General features: G+C 39.6%; 1 protein-coding gene and 1 pseudogene across 1 annotated transcript; both read right to left on the reverse strand.

Annotated features, from left to right (window-relative positions):
- Positions 1 to 3,310: 3,310 nt before the first annotated feature.
- On the reverse strand, positions 3,311 to 4,855 carry LOC113773866 (serine/threonine-protein kinase SAPK1-like). Its single transcript, XM_027318469.1, has 4 exons — positions 4,781 to 4,855; positions 3,879 to 3,982; positions 3,561 to 3,639; positions 3,311 to 3,454 (listed from the first exon to the last, which is right to left on the reverse strand). Exons 1-4 carry the CDS (start codon positions 4,853 to 4,855, stop codon positions 3,311 to 3,313), a joined length of 402 nt encoding a protein of 133 aa, XP_027174270.1.
- On the reverse strand, positions 3,616 to 7,138 carry LOC113773219 (annotated as a pseudogene).
- Between the last annotated feature and the right edge of the window lie 13,643 nt (positions 7,139 to 20,781).

A 20,781-nucleotide genomic window follows, 5' to 3' on the forward strand; every position in this document is an offset into this window, starting at 1 on the left:
AAGGCATCTAATGTTGTTTGAGTTGGAGGGTTATCGTCTTTTTGGTTCACAATAAAAGAAGCCACATTTTTTCCACCAAAGTTTGTGAATTATGAGTTTATATATCATGATTATGTGTTGATAAAATTGTCGAATATTTGAGTTTAATTGTATTAATCTATATTGTGCACTGTCTACATTTCCAATTATGAATTATCTATTCCATTCTCAAAACACCATAATTTCAAGTTTCAACTTATTTTGTTGATTTTGGGATTAACTCAAACGAAAACTAGATTGTCTGAGTACGTGCGCAGTTCGTGTAATGGCCACGTTGGTTGAGTTTCTCCAAAGTTGGACTGACTTCATTCGATGGATGACCATTTGCCAAGTCTGCCAGATTTATTTTAGGCACTTAATGGATTTAGGGTAAGCAACCTATAGGCTAAATGGTCATTAAACTATACTTCACTTTCGACTGATGAAAATTTCGCTGTTTAAATTGTCCATTTAACTGTTGAAGTTGGCTCTAAAAATGGTTTCATTTAGGGTTTCTGTAAACCTTATTCGTACGCTCCAACGTCCCTAGTTAAGTTAGACTGAAGTACCTGGAGACCTCACCTTTTGCTTTCTTGCATAATAAAAATTTTTCTTATGAAAAAACTTGGGGTGGATAAATACTAAATAGTATTAATTGCAAATATCCTTCTAAAAGTTGTATTTTAACAAGACCCTTTTTTCTTGATGCATTAATACAGCATTCAAGCTAGTATGTAAGAAGCTGTTTTGTTTTATAGGGAATCGGTGCAACTTATTGATGGCAATTGGTGCCGTTTTGGATCTAAGATAGAAAATATGCCTTATAGAGTTCTCCTTCCTCAAAATTTATTCACTTTTTGAGTCAGAAGAAAACCTCACCAAGGTCTGGAAAGCACTGTTCGATGTGTATGAGGAATATGTTGTTGCAACTGGCAGTTCAAGTGAAAATGTAATTGTGTCCTATGGCAGTGCATCTGATGGCCGGGATTCAAGGTAGCAAAAGTCTTTGGATTGGAACTATTCTACTGAATATATTGTAGCAGTATAGACTTCAGCCTCCCCACAAATCCGAATTGTTAGATTATCTAGATAAGCCTCATCATCTAATTGGCTCAGATCCAAGTTCATTTGACTCCTTATAGTAGTGGAAAGTCAATAGTATTACATACCCGACTTTATCTAAGATGGCCTGCGATATCTTGGTTATTCTGATAACTACAGTAGCATTTGAGATCATGTTTAGTGCCTGAACTAGAGTAATTGATTCATATAAAGCTGCATTGGCTCATCAATCTTTCATATACCTCCGTTTGTACAGATTGCACCAAAGTTCATGTGCTGGAATTTACGTTATTTTGAAGGTATCAGCATGTCTTGTTTACTGATTATAGAGGAGTTCTGCTTCTGCGTTGAGTAATTATGTTTCATGCGCATAATTTGATTTACACAGACTTCTGGTTTTTGAAAAGATGTAGTATGGTACTTGATTCTCCCAATTTGGAACCTGGATGATACATCATTTGAAATATTTGGAAATTCACAGGCGGATTTATTGCTAAATGAAATGGTTCTGAAAATTGAGTAATTCTGGTTCTAGAGGACTGAGTCATGCCAAGTGCTCAACTTAAGTCGATCTCAAGTAAGCAAAAGTACTGTCAATCTTGAGCTCGAGCAAAAAGATTGCTGCTCACTCAAACTCAAGTTCAAGTAGTAGTTTTTTGGGTCGAGTCAGGCTTGAGCATAGAGCTATTAGAACTATAAATGCAAGAGAGGATAATAATTGTTAGTATGTGTATATATATGAGTTCAAGTAGTAGTTTTTTGGGTCGAGTCAGGCTTGAGCATAGAGCTATTAGAACTATAAATGCAAGAGAGGATAATAATTGTTAGTATGTGTATATATATGATAGGTTAGGTGAATACTAAGTGTATTAACGAGTGAATACTAAGTATGTGTATAAATACTAAAAGCATCTGTTAGAAAAAATCCTTTTAATTTTGTGGTAGGTGTCACTACAAGAAATTTGGCCTTTTGTGACAATAGAAAGTCATCACTAAAAATTAGAAAGTCGTCATTATATGAGTATAGTGACAACTTTTTCCATTGTCACATCGTTGTCACTAATTCTATGTCACAAATGAGTACGTGTGACAACCTCTACAAAGTCGTCACTAAATATTATTATTTAATGACGAAGACTAAGTCGTCACTAAAGAATAGTATTCTGTGACGAAGTTTCTTATCACTGTTTCCAAAATTTTGTTGTCATAAAAGATAGCAGAGGTTGTCACAAATTTGAACGCGCACAGTGACGACTTGAACTTGTCACTCTCACTCCTAGTATTCTGTGACAAGAATAATCGTCACTTAGTGAACTTACAACTTTGTCTACAAGAGCTGCAATTCTATTGCATTTTCAACAACCATAGCAGAAAATTGTGGCTCGACTAATGCAAAAAACGATAGTAATTAATGTACAATGAACCCTCAAATATATATATATGGTTATAAACATCTCTAAATTCATCACAACACACATTAACCAAAATGGGTTCCAAAGCCCACATTAGTTCAACTACTAACAGCCATTATCCATCCAAACAATAGAGTACTAAATTCACATCAGTTCAACTAGTAACAGCCATTACGCATCCAAAAAAACAAAGTACTCTTTCCAAACAAAAGCATAGACTAAAGCAGCAATGTGTCAAACTGAAGTCATCTTCATGAGCATATCCAAAAGCCAACCTTTTTCACCTCCTCAAGAGCATTTAATAGCATTGTACTGCATTGAAAGAAAAGTATCATATGCATTAGAATCGATTTCAGTCAAAAAATATGCCATTACAAGCATACACTACTGAATTTGAATGAATAGTCATACTGAACAAAAATCCAATTAAGTCAATATGATAAGCTCCCACCAACATCACGTACAATGTCACACCACATGACCATACATCTGCAATCTAGAAAATAGACAGCAATTACAAAATGAATGAAGACCTTCTTGAGACAAAACTATTTAATGAGCAGAAAGTAGGCAGCAGTGCCTGCCTGTTAAGCAGGAAGAAATGAACTGAACAAGCATAACCACTAGCACAAAGTTTACAAGATACTTGAGACAAGGGCCATATTGCTGATTTAGAAGAAACAGTACTACTACTTTTGACTATGTTTGGATGCAAGTTGGGGATACTAGTCGATCTAGTAATACCATATCACAGCAAAAGGGAGGAAATCCCATTATACTATCACAGTGAAGAGTTAACTAGAAGAGGAAACTAATGCTCAGAGGGAGAGAATCTCTGTAAATTCTTCAAGAATTTTGATGATACAGACCTTCCCATCATATTCCTTCCTTGACAGGACCTCAGGTGCAATATATGCTGGTGTTCCAACTGCCGATTTGGGTTGTGAGTGCAACAAACCAGACTGCAAGTAAATGCCAGAAACCAACAAAATTTCAAATTATCCACAAAAAAATATGAAGTCAATTGAATCACAATTTTTTTTAATTCCAAATGCAAAGATTTGTAACCTTAGAATAACCAAAATCACATATTTTAAGACGTGGTGTTGGACTCCCATCCAAAAGTGTGTTTTCTAGCTTCAAGTCCCTGTGACAGATTTCCTGCATTGAGAGAACAATGAGATAATAATAAGAGGACTCAAAAAGAATAAATAGTTCTAATATCTCACCATTGAATGACAATAACTAACACCAGATATTAGCTGCTGGAAGAAAAAGCGAGCCTGCGTTTTAACAATAAGAAAGTCCCATAAGTATCTCTCTATAAAATCAATGCCAAAAGAAAATGAGATCAAGGCAAACGAAATATATTTTGCATGTTTTTACATCTCATCTTCATTGAATCCACTAGCACTACAAATTTTTGCAAAGAGCTCTCCACCAGCAGCATATTCCATCACAATAGCTAAATGTGTCGGAGTTAGCACGACCTGCAAACAAAAGCATGCTTCAAAACATGGCTCCATGATTTTTATCACAGACATCTCCCACTAAGGAAGTTGAAAGTACAAACAAGTTTCTCATCCTGATTCATAATCTAGTTCCATTTTCTATCTTGTCAGCTCTCATCTATGACCTCGAAGACAGCGCCCTTTTCTATTTAATTGAAGCCGAAAACAGGACCCATTCCATTCCCTCTAGAAACCAACTTCGGCCGAATAAAAATGTCTTCCTGTACCACTTATATTAAGCATGAAAAAGCAGTACATGTCGCTACTTTAACATGCTTTACTCAGACCTTGAGGAATGGGACTACTTCTAGATAATAAGACACAAATTTTTCCAGGTGTCCCCACCTCTAAAAATGCTGTATTTCTTCCAAAATCTAACTCCAATTATTAGGACATTCGCTGCTTATATAATGGAAAATATATACTTTATAGGCGTTTATCAGTTTCATAGCTAGACTCTTCATCACTGGAGGCTCGATGCAAGATAAATTTGACAAGGTGAATCCATTCATCAAGAAAACTCATGTGTGTGATAGTGTTCATCCTTGAACTCCACTTAATTTAATAGCTGATCTAATAAACGCCACTTAATTTAACAAATCAATAGCTGATCAAAATATGACCATCAAACTATTAAATTTGACAACATCTTAGGCACACAAAAAGAAGTCCTAGAATGTTAAGAACCAAATGATACTTGAGTCTTTAATCATCCTCAGAAACACACATCACCAGGAAGGAGATGCAAAATATGTTACACCAGAATTTACCTTTTACCAGATTTGACAGACCATTTTCCTTCAAACTTCTTGAAATCACCATCAACCATGGAAAACTGGAGTTCACGGTCATTTGCCTAAATGAATTTCATTTGCAAATAGTTAACTGAGATAAAGTTATCACATAAGAATGCCTAGTTACTACTACCTACTCTATCAGAATGAAAATGCAGTTTAACATCTCACATTATATTACTTGCAATAACTGCTTTGTTGTCTTTGCCTTTTGTAATGAATACCGGCTTTTCAATGTTGATGTATATATTCGCCCTTACCCTACTCATATCTTTATCAAAGTTCAATAGTTAAATGTTCTTCACTTGAAGAAAGTTTCTATGTAACAGATGCAAAAGAAATTTGCAGCTCAAATAGCAGCCTGACATATATAGTTAATATCTTAAGATTATAGAAATGCTTTAATATCTCAAGTTTACCAGATGACTGCTTTAATCCTCTATCAAATGACCTGTAAATCTCATCCAATTTCTCAAATGCTGATTTCGTCCAAACAATAAACCTCCTAACGTGATCTCCCATTGTATCCGGTCCCTTGACTGCTGCCATTTCTTGTCCTCCTTCCAGCTTTCATCATTCCTTTTCCCATTTTCCTCCTCCTCCGTCTCTCTACAGTCTACATCTGCTTCCTCGTGATGGACATGGTCTCAGCTTCAGAAGCAAATAATAATAATAATAATGAGCAATACCCACGGAACCCCACCAGAAAAAATGTGCCACCGCATGTTTTTAAGAAATTCCTTAGATTGATTTGAAGACCTAGGGCAACCAAAACTATAGATAAGTCTCAATCAACTACGTATCTCAACATGCATAACTTTCAACTGCAACATCTGAGAGCCTAAATTGCAAATAACATAATTTAGCAAAACATGAATCTAAGAGAAGCTTGAACTTGGTGGTGCTGAACCATACCTCCAGATCCACGGCCAAAGCCAGGCCTTCCACCAGAACCCCTGAAAGCAGGCTGGTAATCCGCAGGAGCTCCACCTTTCTCACCACCAAACTCACCAGGAGGTCCAGGGGACCAGCATGATACCCCTCCCTGTCACCAAATCTGGGCCTACCCCCATCAAACCTTGGTGGTCCGCGAGGGCAGTCACCAAGAGGTCCACCCATAGGACGACTGAGGGGCTTGGCGGACTTCTTAAGAGTAGCAGGAATAATTTCAGAGGGAAGATTGAGGTAAGTCCTCAGGAACTCGATGCCGTCGTTCGTAAGAAACCAGTAGTAATGCATCCAAGCGAAGGTTTCCCGGACGTTCTCCTTGGACTTGAAGCTCTGCATCAGCTTAATCACCTGCAAGTTTGGGACATCGATCTCGGGATGCTTCGCCAAATTAAAATCTTTCTTCGCTATTATCCAACGACCATTGAGTTCCAAGAGACAACATCTCTCCTGGGCATCTCGTCTAGGACAGAACGAGCACCCGTCAAACTCGCACATTTCCCATACATGGCTATTAGACCATTCCCGACATAAATTTCCATCAAGATTCATTTTCAAGACTTGGGTAAGAACTTGCAAGCCAACCCGCAGATCCATAGAGGCAGAGCAAGCTTTTAGAATACAGGGGAATGTATAATAATCAGGGTTCGTGTTACTCGAATTCATGCTCTTAAACATGAAGAGAGCATCATGATAAAGATGGTTGTTGACGTAGCTTCTAATCATAACATTAAAAATCACGACATTTCTCTCGGGAATTCTATCGAATATCTGGCGGGTAATACTGGTTTGGCCACGAGCAGCATAGGCCCTCATCAACTTGATGGCAAAGGAAATGCAGGAGTTGAGGTTCAGATGTAAGATGATCCTGCAGTGGATTTTTTTGAAGGTTCTGATATCTGGCCATTTGTCTAAGACTTGACTGTAAGAAGCGGCCTCCGAAGGGACCGTGGCAGTGGGCAGGAGTAGTGCTTTTTGACAGGCAGTTGAAAACTGGCGGAAAACATGAAGGGGAACGACGACGACGAAGAGAGAGGCAGAGAGATAACAAAATGAACACTAGGCGGCCTCCGGTGACCCGATTGTGCAGCAGCTCCTCCTCCTGATTAGGGATTTTTGCTATCTGCAACTCCACAAAATCTACACAAATCTTTTGGGTAGCTCAAATTAGGGATGAAAATGGTGGCTCAAAGTGATTTTTTGGATAATTTCAACAAGATGGCAGTGGAGAGAAGAAGAAGATGATAGTGTCCAAAACTGGCAAGAAGAGGGAAAGAAAATTTTGTCTGAAATTTTTGCTAAGTGTTGTGAGTGTTTTTATCAAACAACAAAGCCAAAACTATGTCGTTTCTGCTTCTTTTGTTCACCCGCCTGTACTTCTTCAATTTTCAGCTTCCCGCTTCCATTTTAGCTAAGACCAAAAAATAACACTTTCATCCTCTTTTGTACGGCTAATTGATCAAATTATTGTTCGAAAAAAAATTGCAACAATAAGGTTATTATTTTGAGCTTTTTTACTTCACAAGTTGTATATGGAACTTTATTTGTTACATTAAAACTTTGAAAATTTAGTGTTTTTGGATAATTTTTGGAAAATTTAGTTTCTGGGATTAATTTAGTGTTTTTGAAAATTAGTGTTTTTGGAATATTTAGTGTCTTATTATGTTTATGATTCAAAAAAATCTTTTAATGCAAATATTTTTGGTATTAATTTAATAATTTTATTAATTATGTACGAAATTGTGGTCTGACAAGACCTAACAATCTGTTTAGTTGATCAATTAACCAAAATAGTTTGCTAATACATGCATGAAACACTAAATGTATTTGGTACAAATACCGATTTATAAACCATAAATAATGTGATTATTGTAATTAATAATAAACTCCAACCATGCTATTGTCAAGATTTTACTTAATTTAATGTTGAATTTTATTGTTCTTTGCCATTATTTTTATACTATGCTAGTCAATAATTTTTCATGTGTTGTCAAGACAATAGATAGGGAATCCATGATATTTTTTAACCTTAGCTAAGTTCGGAACAAGTTATTAACCAAGGTTGGAACAATTTTAAAAATATGTATATATATTTTATTACAATATCTTTCTCATTTTGCTAATGAAAAACATCAACTAAAATGTAAAGAATAGGGTGCCATAATAGAATTAATGAAATCGGTTTATCACATACGAGGCTAAATTGTAAAAGATAAGGTGTCATGATAGAGTTAATGGAATCAGTTTATTACATATGGGGCTAAAATGTAAAATTTAGGGTGTCATAATAAGATTAATAAAATTTATTTATCACATATAAGCCACATTGAAAAAATTAGGGCGGCATAGTAGAAATAATGAAAGTGAGTCAGGAACAAACACTTCAAAAATATGTTTATGATTTTAAAAAAGATATTTTAATGCAAATATTTTTTTTTGTATCAATTTAATAATTTTATCAATTATGCACAAATTGTGGTTTGACAAGACCAAACAATCTATTTAGTTGATCAAATAACCAAAATGGTTTACTAATAGATGCATGAAACACTAAATCTATTTGATACATGTACTGATTCATAAACCATAAACAATTTGATTATTGTAAATTGTAATACATAACAAACTCCAGTCATGGAATTGTCAAGATTTTTACTTAATTTCATATTAAATTTTATTATTCTGTTCCTTTATTTTCACACTATGTGAATCAGTAATTTCCTATATGTTGTCAAGAGAACTAAATAAAGAATTCATGATATTTTTTAACTTTATAACAAGGTATTAGCTATGTTTGGAATAATTGAAAAATAGGTAAACATTGTTTTTTACAATATATTCCTCATTTTTCTAATGATAAACACAACTTAAAGTGTAAAAGCATAGGGTAGCATAATAAAATTAATAAAAATTTTCTTTATCACATACGAGACTAAATTGCAAAAGATAAGGTGTCATGGTAGAGTTAATGAGATTAGTTTACCAAATACGGGACTAAAATGTAAAAGTTCGAGTGTCATAATTAATATAATTAATTAAATTTACTTGCAACGTATGGGCCATATAGAAAAAATCAAGGTGGTATATGGGGTTAAAATATAAAAGTTAGGGTCTCATAGTAGAATTAATAAAATTTGTTTACAACACATGGGTCATATTGAAAAAATTAAGGTGGTATATGGGGTCAAAATGTAAAAGTTAGGGTATCATAGTTGAATTAATAAAATTTATTTACAACACATGGGCCATATTCAAAAAATTAAGGTGGTATATGGGGTCAAAATGTAAAAGTTAGGGTGTCATAGTTGAATTAATAAAATTTATTTACAACACATGGGCCATATTCAAAAAATTAAGATGGTATATGGGGTTAAAATGTAAAAGTTAGGGTGTCATAGCAAAATTAATAAAATTTATTTACAGCACATGGGCCATATTAAAAAAATTAAGGTGGTATATGGGGTCAAAATGTAAAAGTTAGGGTGTCATGGTAGAATTAATAAAACTTATTTACAACATATGGGTCATATTGAAAATATTAGGGTGATATAGTAGAATTAGCGAAAGTGAGATGGGAATAAATGATTTGGACAGTGACGACTAGTTGTTGTCACTAATTTAGAACTGGCAACCATATTGTGACGATATTTTAAGTTGTCACTGTAGGACGAGTTTCAGTGACAACATGTTTTCTAGTCGTCACAACGGTGATCTCCCGCCACACTGGATAGTTGCACGCCATCCATATTGTGACGACTTATCTCGTGTTGTCACTGTTGACGGGTGAACCCACGATCAAGTATGACGATATTAAAAGTCGTCACTAAAGTTTTCAATTGTGACAACTTTCTCTCTTGTCGCAGAGAATGTTGTCACAAAAGGCCAAATTTCTTGTAGTGTGTTTTGCATGCTACACACGCTAGAACAATCGTTGTCTATAATCCAAATATTCCTCAAATGCATTAATTAATGCATTGGTCATAACAAAAGCCTTTGTTTTGGACATTAATTACAATGGTTGTAGTATAACAAAAGTCATAACAAAAGTCGTTGTAGTATAGTGGTGAGTATTCCCGCCCGTCACGCGGGCAACCCGGGTTCGATCCCCGGCAATAGCGCCAAAAAAAATTGTTTCTTTTAGAGTCGAGTATGTGCAATAATAAATATCTATTAGAAAAAAATATAAATTTTGTATATAGGGTGAGTAGGGTTGAATCCACAGGATTGGAAAAATTCGTTTATTTTAGTGTTCAGAGCTTTGGGAGATTTTTATATGATTGAGGATAATTAAACAACTCAGATAAATTAAATAAAATAAAAACTAAATGACAATTTAACAAAATTAAATCAATAATGAATAATCTCTAGCCAAGAAATAATTTCGGAGACGATTCACTCAATTAATCATCGATGCAATGATAATTTCATTTATTCACTGATAAACAAGTTATAACTGCCAAACACGCGATAACAATCAACTTCTTCTTACTGTATTGGTGATCAAGGTATAACCGTTAATCATTTCCCTAATCAAGAAATAACCTTAGGCACAAACAAAAAATTCAATTTTCCAATTATTTTAAGAATTAAAGAAGCCATGTTCTAATCAAATAACACGCTATGAGGGTAATTTTAAGTTAGCCCATATGTTCTCCTGACACAAACCCAATCATGTCAGTCACCACTAATTTAAAATAATTAAATAATTATGGATTTAACTGCTCTAATTGATTTTAGGTTATTAGATTAAATAAAATATTGGGTGCCCTTAATATTCAAATAAAATAATAACCATAAGACATTAAATCAGAGAACATAAATTGCAGATTTATTATAAAATAAAGAGAGTACAAAACCTAAGAAATAATTCCAAGGCCAAAAGGGCACCGAAAACTAAAAACACAAAAAAGTTTAAATATATGAGAACCCGTATTTTCCCTAATAATTTTCCTAGGGTTTTTCCCTTTAATTGCATGTTTTCTGCATTTTCTGGCATAGGAAAATTTTCTTGGTGGATTTTATGAGTAATTAAAGTTTTTAGATGATTTTTCTAGCATTGGGTAGTTTTTGAAAAATTACGGATAGAGAATGGACGTGGGCCCCACTAGTGCGAAAAGTTCAGAAAAATTCGCTCAATAAGGTTAAGTTTCGGATACTGTGTAAAATTTATCGGGTGTTAAGAGGTAAGTAGAGAATGTGAAGTGATTGATGTGAGAGGGGGAAAGAAGGATAGGAATGCATTTAAAGTAGTGACATGTGTCATTATATGGTTGGTGGTGATTTATGATTTACTATTCTTGTTTTTGACCTTTTGACTAATTGGTTAAATATCTTAAAATTAACCACAAAAATCACCATTTCTTACTCCTTGGTGGCCGCCCTCTTAAGCTCAAGAAGGAAGAAAACTTCTTCAATTTTCAAGTTCCCAACTAGCTCAAATCATCCAAACCACTTGCCTAAACTTGTTTCTACTCCATACAATTCTTCCATTTGGTGCTAGTGAGTGTTTTGGTGAAGTTTTTTGGAGAAGCTAAGGTGTTCTACAACTCCCTCTCTCTTGTTTACTAGGTAAGTGGTGATTACACTTCCTCCTAGACTTAATGATGTTTAATTTGTGCCTAGTGGTGGCTAAAGTGTTGAAATTTGTGATTGATTTCTTGGTTTGAGATGAATTGGTGAAGTTTTTATTTTTTTGAGGAATTTTCTGGTTTAATGTGATCATGGTGTTGTGGTTATTTATGATGGTTGGTAATGAGGGGTTACAACTCTAGTAGGTGTGAATGATTGATAATTGCAACCAATTTTGGGTTTGGATTGAAATGTGAAAAGTTAGGGTTTCATAACCCCCTTTTCTGTCCGGTTTTGGATCATATGGTTAGAGGCCTAATTGGCCTTTTCTTAAAACATGACAGTTGTAGGTATTGATGTGTTTGAGGTTCCTGTAAAATTTCAGGGCAATTGGAGTAGTGTAGAATGAGATATGTCAATTTTACTGTTGCTGTTCTGGTTGATCAGAATGTACGAACTGCGCTTGTAATCGTCTGTTTTGACTGGAATTGGTTTGGATTTGGATGTTGGTGTCTTCTTATGAAATGTATCTTGATGTCTTACCTACCGCATGCCTTTGGAATCAATGTATTTGGACCTGTATAGACTGAGTTGTACTAATTACAGCATAGTGTGATTTGTGAACCTGCAATTACGGTTCTGGTTTGGTATTCTGAATTTTTGACTTAGTTGTGCTAGGATTTGGACTGAGTGGCCTTCTACATTGTTGTATCCCTGTCTTTTAGCTTCGAGATGGTGGGTCTTTTACCCTCATCCGATAAGCGTAGAGTATTTTGTGCCATTACCGCAAAAGGAAGACGAAAACTGTTTTTTTGTTGAGGTCAAGTTGTGCATTGCTGAAATTTCTGGTTTGCTATTATGCTTATATATGCATGTGAAACCCTATTGGGGTTGTGATTGGCATGGCTTTATGACTCGTTATCGAGTCTTATGGTATTTGTTTACATGTTCTAGGGCGTGACGTTAGTGCACGACGTACTTTGGACGGCGGTGCATGAAACCTCACCTACGTGAGTGGTGAGTATACTACTCACTTGGATGTTTATAATGTGGCTTTGCTATATGTGATTGTGATGCCTTGAAGGCTTGTTTGGCTATTGGAAATGATTAGGGTGAGGGTGTACTTGACCGCCCTCATTCCTTTTATTCCTGTGAATGACTGTTTACCGTTTCACTGTATTATTGCACTTGCTATATGAGATATTGAATTCCATTCATGGGAAATTGTTTGGGTGTCGGTTGGACGAGTATCCAACGGCCCTACTGTACTACTGAGCTCGACCCCGTTGGTAGTCACTTGAATCGAGCCAGCGAGGGCTTGGTCGTGAAAATTGACTAGCCACGGGGACTGAAATGGGAATCTTGTGGTAATGAGACCCTTGGTTCCGGTGTACTCGAGTATCACCTAAAGCTACTGCTTGGAGTGCGGGCCCGGTTGGGGTATGTTGGGTGGAAGGAATGGAAGTGAAGTGAGGTCTACGGTTTGGTACTTTTAACATTGACGGAGGGTCAATGAAGTTGGATCAAGAATGTAAGCGTGGAAATGGGCTCTTGAGAGCCGTCCGTATCCTTTTACCGATTTGTTTTGCTTCTTATTTGTATACTTGAAATGAACGGTTATGCTTAAGTGATCTTTGTTGATTATGTGATAGTTGCTCACTGAGCTTTAGCTCACTCCGTTCCATTTGTTTTCCTTACAGGAAAATGATCATTTTTGGAAGATCATACTTGATGGTTGCCAAATTGAGCCATGTATATGTCTACTTTGAATAGCTCTTTGCATGAAACCCTAATGTGTATTGGGTTCATCTTTTGATTGGCAAACCGAACATGTGTATCCATGATGAATAGCTTTTGACATGCCAATGTGGTTGTAAATGTTAAATTTCCATGTATTCATGTTTGGTTGATGTTTGGTTGGGCTTCGGAACGATTCGACTTTCAAACGGCAAAAGAAAAATTTTTGACCGAAGAGCACTGGACTGAATCCGGCCAGGAATCCGGCCAGAAACTGGCCGGATTGTCGGCCGGATTGCTTGGGGAAAATTTGGAATCCGGAAGTTAGCCACTGGACAGTATCCGGCCAAGAATCCGGCCGCTAATCCCGCCAGATTCCGGCCGGATTCCCCTGTTCCAGGCACTATTCATCGTTTTCGTTTTTTTTTTTATTTGGTTATTTTGATACTTGTGGCTTGTCCGAGCGCGCTTTTACTTTCCCGAAACGTTTTAGAATGCGTGTAACTGCTCGTTAGTCCTGGCGAGAGTTGGGCAGGCAGTCCGCTAACCCCTTTGGTTCGCCTTAGGGGAAGGTGGGGCTGTTACAGGTGGTATCAGAGCCTAGGTTTGAATTAGCCTGGGTATTATAGGAATGCTTGATTTGAGGATTTCTTGTTTATGGCCTTTAAGCTTATATTTATGGTTCATTGTTCTTGTGGTGTAGGATGGCCGGACAGGGTGACTCTAGTGCTAGTCCTTCGGGCGTGAGACCTCGCAGAGCACTCCCCGTGATCCCATATCAGATACGGCCGGGAGGGGCCGTTATTCGTTGGAGCCCGTCTAACCGTCTCCGACGGTGCGCGTGTAAAGAGAAGTATGCCTATCCGAACGCTCTCGTGTTTGCTCTGGACAAGGAGCGTAAGGTGTTGGCTAGAGAGAATGCTCGACTTGAGGTCGAGGTGATCCAGGATAGGGCGACCAACGAGAAGCAAGCTGAACGTATTAAAGAGCTAGAATACGACGTGATTGAGGTCGAGGGTAGAGTTGACGATCTCTGCGCTCAACTGAGGGAGGCACGAGAGCGCGAGATTAAGCGAGCTCGCCAAGTCAGGGGTCGCGCTGAGTCGATCCTTAATCTTTGTGACAATGGCCTTGAGGAGCATAGCGATGAGGCTTCGTGTGCGGGGGCCGAGGCTGGAGAGGAGTCTACCCCGTCGCCTGGGTCCCAGACCCCGGTAACTGACTAGGCCTTGACTTCTAGGCTTCTTTTGGATAGTTTGGTGGTTTTTGTATGTACATAGGGTTAGGGATAGAGCCTTAGCTAGTCGTTTTGGTTGTTGTACTAGCTACGTGTAAATTTCTTTTGATAAGGCCAATCCTCGGGGAATCGTTTATGTTTGTTTCTGACTTGCCTGTACTTGACTCGACTGATTGTATATATGTGTGTGGCTTGATCTTGCTTGGCTTTATGTTTGTGATCATGTTTGCAATGTATATATATGTGGTAGTGTGAAAGTTTTGCGTGTTACTTACATGCCTATTACTACTTTGGTTTAGTACTTTTGCCTAGACCAAGGAAAACTTATGGAAGGTACACGGAGTGGTCGGGGACGTGGGCGCGGAACTAGACAGCCCACGCCGGTTAGGGGTATGGGGGAAACCTCGACTGGACCCGATCCTGAACCACAAGCCGACCCTAATGCGCAAATAGCTGCTGCTATGCAGCAAATGACAAACCTGCTAGCACAAGTAGTGCAACAACAAACCCAGAACCCAAACCCTAACCCTGGAAACCCCGGAAACCCTGGCCATCATGTCGAGAGTGAGGATAGAGCTCTCGAACGCTTCCAAAAGTTCGCTCCGCCAAAGTTTGTTGGGGGACCCGACCCGGACGTTGCCGAAAGATGGCTTGAAAAGATGGTTGACATATTTGCAGCCTTACACTATCCTGATGAACGGCAGGTGACGTTTGCCGTGTTTCAGCTTGAGGGGGCGGCCCGTTCCTGGTGGAACGTGATCCGACAGAAATGGGAACGGGAGCAGACGCCCAGGACTTGGGTGAACTTTATTCGAGAGTTTAATGCAAAGTTCTTCCCTCCTCTAGTCCAAGAGAGGAAGGATGACGAGTTTATTAGGCTCTGCCAAGGGACTCAGACGGTGGCGGAATATGAGAGTCAATTCACCCGTCTGTCCAAGTTTGCGCCTGAGTTAATCATGACTGAACAACGACGGATTCGGCGCTTTATTCAGGGTTTGAATGTTGAGATTCAGAAAGACCTCGCGGTGGCTCAAATCACTGCGTTTAGCGAGGTTGTAGAAAAGGCCCAACGGGTTGAAAGTGCACGGTTGCAAGTCCGAAACTTCCAGGCGAAGAAGCGTGGCTTTCCTGGGAGTAGTTCTGGACAGGGTGAGAAGAGCACTCCTGCTAAATTTGGACGAGGAACGGGAGGTGGTCGACAATCTGGTTCAGGTAGAGGGACTCCATTCAGGGGTGACCAAGCTGGGCGAGGACCAAGGGGAAATGCTCAGAGTGGCTCGGCTTCAGCACCTCGCGGTCCCTGCGGGCATTGCGGGAAGCCAAACCACACCGAAGATAAATGCTGGAGGAAACAGGGTAAATGTCTGCGATGTGGAAGCGCGGACCACCAATTGGCTACTTGCCCGGTCCTGAAACAAGATGGAAAGGGAAGCCAACCACCGCCGAGGACCAATACTGGACCAGCGAAGGGAGATGGGTCCAAACCTAAAGTGCCAGCTAGGGTGTACTCCTTAGAGCCCCATCAGGTCCCAGAGTCTTCAGAGGTCGTAGAAGGTACGATCCCTATTTTTCACCGCTTTGCCAAAGTTTTACTTGATCCTGGTGCCACTCATTCGTTTGTTAACCCTGATTTCATGTGTGGCATCGATATAAAACCTGCTAGTTTACCATATGACCTAGAAGTTAGTACACCCACGGGGAATCAACGTTTGGTGACTAGTATGGTTTATAGGGATTGTGATGTATGGGTAGGTGAAAAGAGATTTTTAGGAGACCTGATAAGCTTGTCCATTAAGGGGTATGACGTGATTCTGGGTATGGACTGGCTAGCCAAATATAACGCCCAACTGGATTGTAAAACGAAAGTGGTAGAATTTCGCATTCCTGGCGAGGCAACCTTAAGGTTGGATATAAGGGGTAGGTTAGCCTCATCTGCTTTGATTTCGGGCATTCGAGCTAGGAAACTGATAAGTAGAGGGGCGCAAGGATTTTTGGCCTTTTTGATTAACACCCCTACGGATAAGCTAAAAGTGGAAGACGTGGCCGTAGTAAGGGAATTTTCGGATGTATTTCCTGATGAGTTAGTAGCTTTACCTCCAGAACGGGAAATAGAATTCCAAATAGATCTGTTACCTGGAACCTCACCTATCTCAAAAACTCCTTACCGAATGGCGCCTGCGGAACTTAAGGAGCTTAAGTTACAATTACAAGATCTTTTGGAGCGGGGATTCATTCATGAGAGTGGGTCTCCTTGGGGAGCTCCTGTCCTATTTGTGAAGAAAAAGGACGGAACCTTGAGGATGTGTATTGACTATCGGGGTCTGAACAATGTTACGATCAAGAATAAATATCCACTGCCCCACATCGACGAGTTGTTTGACCAGCTGCAAGGAGCAGTGGTCTTCTCCAAGTTGGACCTCCGACAAGGATATTATCAGTTGCTGATTAGAAAGGAGGATATACCGAAAACTGCTTTCAACTCGAGATATGGGCATTTCGAGTTTACCGTTATGCCCTTTGGACTGACTAATGCTCCTGCCGCCTTTATGGACCTAATGCATAGGGTTTTCAAACCCTATCTAGACCGATTTGTCGTTGTGTTCATCGATGACATTTTGGTCTACTCTAAGACACGCGAGGAGCATGAGGAGCATTTGAGAGTGGTGTTGCAGACGTTAAGGGAACATCAGTTGTACGCCAAGTTTAGTAAATGCGAGTTTTGGTTGGAGAAGGTAGCATTCCTAGGGCACGTAATCTCCCACGAAGGTATTTCGGTGGACCCGGCAAAGGTAGAGGCCGTGACAAATTGGAAGAGACCAGAAACTCCCACGGAAATTCGTAGCTTTCTAGGGCTAGCTGGGTACTACCGCCGTTTCATTAAAGATTTCTCCAAACTAGCAGGACCTTTAACTGACCTGACAAAGAAGCATGGTCGATTTCTTTGGAACGCCCGATGCGAAACAAGTTTTCAGGAATTAAAGAGAAGATTGACCACGGCTCCAGTACTGGTTTTGCCAAATGGAGTGGACGGGTTCGCGGTGTATGCAGATGCGTCGCGAGAAGGCCTTGGGTGCGTTTTGATGCAGAACCGTAATGTAATTTCTTTTGCCTCTAGGAAGTTGAAGCTTCACGAGCAGAATTACCCGACCCACGATCTGGAACTAGCCGCGGTTGTGTTTGCTCTGGAAAAGTGGAGGCATTACCTATACGGGGTGACCTTTGAAGTGTACTCGGATCATAAGAGTCTTAGGTACCTTTTCTCCCAGAAGGAACTGAACATGAGGCAACGACGATGGATGGAATTTTTGGAAGACTACGACTGCACAATCAACTATCATCCGGGAAAGGCAAATGTGGTAGCCGATGCCTTGAGTCGTAAGGTGCAAGTAGCAGGGTTGATGATTAAAGAGTGGGACTTATTAGAATCCGTCTGTGAGTGGAGACCCTGTCTTGGGAGCCATAAGGTGATATTTAGCAATGTTAGGGTGACCTCCACTCTACTGGAACGTATTAAAGAGGTGCAAATGAAGATTTGATGGTAAAGAAGTGGAGAGAGAAAGTGGAGAAGGGAGAAACAACGGACTTCAATTTTAGTCCTGAGGGTATATTGAAATATCGAAACCGAATTGTGGTACCGAAGGTTGAATCGTTGAAAACTGAAATTTTGGAGGAAGCTCATCGGTCCAAGTATACAATCCATCCGGGCAGCAGCAAGATGTATCAGGACCTGAAAGGAACCTATTGGTGGGACAATATGAAGAGGGAAATCGCTCGGTACGTGCAAAAATGTCTCATTTGCCAGCAGGTGAAAGCGGAGCATCAAAAACCATCGGGTCTGTTACAACCCTTGGAGATACCCGAGTGGAAGTGGGAAAACATCACAATGGACTTCGTTTCCGGTTTACCGAGGACGCAAAGAGGACACGATGCCATTTGGGTGATCGTTGATCGCTTAACCAAGTCGGCCCATTTCTTGCCGGTGAACATGAAGTATTCTATGGACAAGTTAGCCCGATTCTACATGGATGAAATCGTAAGGCTACACGGCGTGCCTGTGAGCATCCTCTCTGACCGAGATCCACGGTTCGTATCTCGGTTTTGGCAGAAGTTTCAAGAAACCCTGGGGACTAAACTCAATTTGAGCACGACCTATCACCCTCAGACGGATGGACAATCTGAGCGGACGATTCAAACTCTCGAGGACATGCTACGAACTTGCATTCTGGATTTTGGAGGCAACTGGGGTCAACACATGACCTTGGTAGAGTTTGCGTACAACAACAGCTTCCATTCGTCGATTCAGATGGCTCCATACGAAGCTCTCTACGGACGCAAATGCCGCTCTCCGATTTACTGGGACGAAGTTGGTGAAAAGAAAGCACTAGACCCGGCAACTATTCCATGGATGGAAGAGGCTCAAGAGAAGGTCAAGTTGATACGGCAACGACTTCAAACAGCTCAAAGTCGACAAAAGAGCTACGCGGATAATCGAAGAAAGGACTTGGAGTTTGAAGTTGGAGACCACGTGTTTCTCAAGATCACATCCTTACGAAGTCTTACAGTGGGCAAAGGAAAGAAGCTTCAACCACGGTACGTCGGACCCTACAAGATCCTGCAGAGAGTAGGAGCGGTCGCGTATCGATTGGAACTGCCATCCAGTCTCTCTCGAATCCACGATGTGTTTCACGTCTCGATGTTAAAGAAGTATCATCCCGACCCATCCCATGTCTTACAACCGGAGGAGATTGAAGTAGATGAATCGCTTGCTTATGAAGAGAAACCTGTCCAAGTGCTTGACCGGAAAGTCAAGGAGCTCAGAACCAAGCGGATTCCGTTAGTAAAAGTGCTGTGGAGAAACCATGGGATAGAGGAAGCTACTTGGGAAGTGGAGGAAGAGATGCGAAAGAAGTATCCAAACCTGTTTGAGAGTTAAGGTGAGAAATTTCGAGGACGAAATTTTTTTAAGGGGGAGAGAGTGTGAGAACCCATATTTTCCCTAATAATTTTCCTAGGGTTTTTCCCTTAATTGCATGTTTTCTGCATTTTCTGGCTTAGGAAAATTTTCTTGGTGGATTTTATGAGTAATTATCGGTTTTAGATGATTTTTCTAGATTGGGTAGTTTTTGAAAAATTAAGGATATAGAAAGGACGTGGGCCCACTAGTGCGAAAAGTTCGGAAAAATTCGGCCAATAAGATTAAGTTTCGGATACTGAGTGAAATTTATCGGGTGTTAAGAGATAAGTAGAGGAGGTGAAGTGATTGATGTGAGGGGTGACCAAAGGATAGAATTGCATTTAAAGTGATGCCAAGTGTCATTATATGGTTGGTGGTAATTGTAAGTCCCAAAGACAACCAAGAGGGGGGGGTGAATTGGGTTATTCAAAATCTTAATCAGATTTAGACAATTTTTGCTAAATGAAAATTTCCTTCTTTTCTAGTAATGATCAACCAAGTAGAGTAGAAGACAAGAGCTATATTGATCAGAAACACAAGTATAAACAAGCAATGAGAATTTTATTAAACAGAAAAGTAAATTTGGGGAATCAAACCAAGTGTCTACCAAGCTATCCTCAAACTTGAAGACCACACTCTAGGAAGAGCAGCTTCTCTTTGATGGAAGACGATCAACTAGATGTACAATGGAGGGAGCACTTCCTCCTTGCCCCAAGCCTCACTTAGTCAAGCTAAGAAGTTTTACAATCACTCAGAAAACCCTCAACAAAGCTACACTAAAGATCCTTTCAATCACAAAAGAAATGCTCACCAGAAATTCACACCACTTTAAAACAAATCTAGCTTTGGAGACTATTTTCTAGCTAAAATATCTCCTGAGATCTTGTAAACAAAGTGTGCAAAAGTCTCTTCTTCGTTCAGACCAGTTTGATTTTAAAGGGAACCAGAAATGGGCTTCATCAATGCTTCCAACGGATAGAAGGCAGCTGAAGAGTCAACTAGCCGTTGGGGCTGTCGGACGTCCGACGATCAAATCATCGTCCGAACCAATCGTCCGATGGCATCCTAGTTGACGTTCGGACGTCCGATGCGTCTTGATCGTCCGACACCGCAGCGTCCGATCGTAGGCAGAGAGTTGGCAAGTTAGCTTGGAATTTTTCGGACGTCCGATGCGGTTGATGAGCGTCCGATGGCAAGCGTCCGATCCTTCCGGACGTCCGATGCTCCTCACGAGCGTCCGACAGAGCTTCCTTCTTGATGCTCTTTATCCTTTCGGACGTCCGACAGATTCCTTTCGGCCGTCCGACGTGAGTATCCTGTTTTTGCTTCTTCTTTTGGTTGAAATGCATTTCATGACCTATTCATACCTGATTCTTTGATATGTAAAGACACTTATAATCGAAGAAGGTTAGATACATTTCAAAATACTTTGTGATCATCAAAACCAAGAATAACATTCTCCCCCTTTTTGATGATGACAAAACAAAGGTTTGAAATGAATTTTTATGATTGCAATGAAAACTTCCTCTTTCAAAATAGA

The sequence above is a fragment of the Coffea eugenioides genome, chromosome 6 (genome assembly GCF_003713205.1).
Source record: "Coffea eugenioides isolate CCC68of chromosome 6, Ceug_1.0, whole genome shotgun sequence".
NCBI classification, from domain to species: domain Eukaryota; kingdom Viridiplantae; phylum Streptophyta; class Magnoliopsida; order Gentianales; family Rubiaceae; genus Coffea; species Coffea eugenioides.

What these genes read in the sequence shown, in the direction of transcription:
- LOC113773866 (XM_027318469.1), bottom strand. Translation starts at nt 4,855, where the DNA reads ATGACCGTGAACTCCAGTTTTCCATGGTTGATGGTGATTTCAAGAAGT. An exon ending in AAAATGGTCTGTCAAATCTG is followed by an intron (nt 3,983 to 4,780) that starts GTAAAAGGTAAA and finishes TTTTGTTTGCAG; the next exon opens with GTCGTGCTAACTCCGACACA. An exon ending in GTGATTTTGGTTATTCTAAG is followed by an intron (nt 3,455 to 3,560) that starts GTTACAAATCTT and finishes ATTTACTTGCAG; the next exon opens with TCTGGTTTGTTGCACTCACA.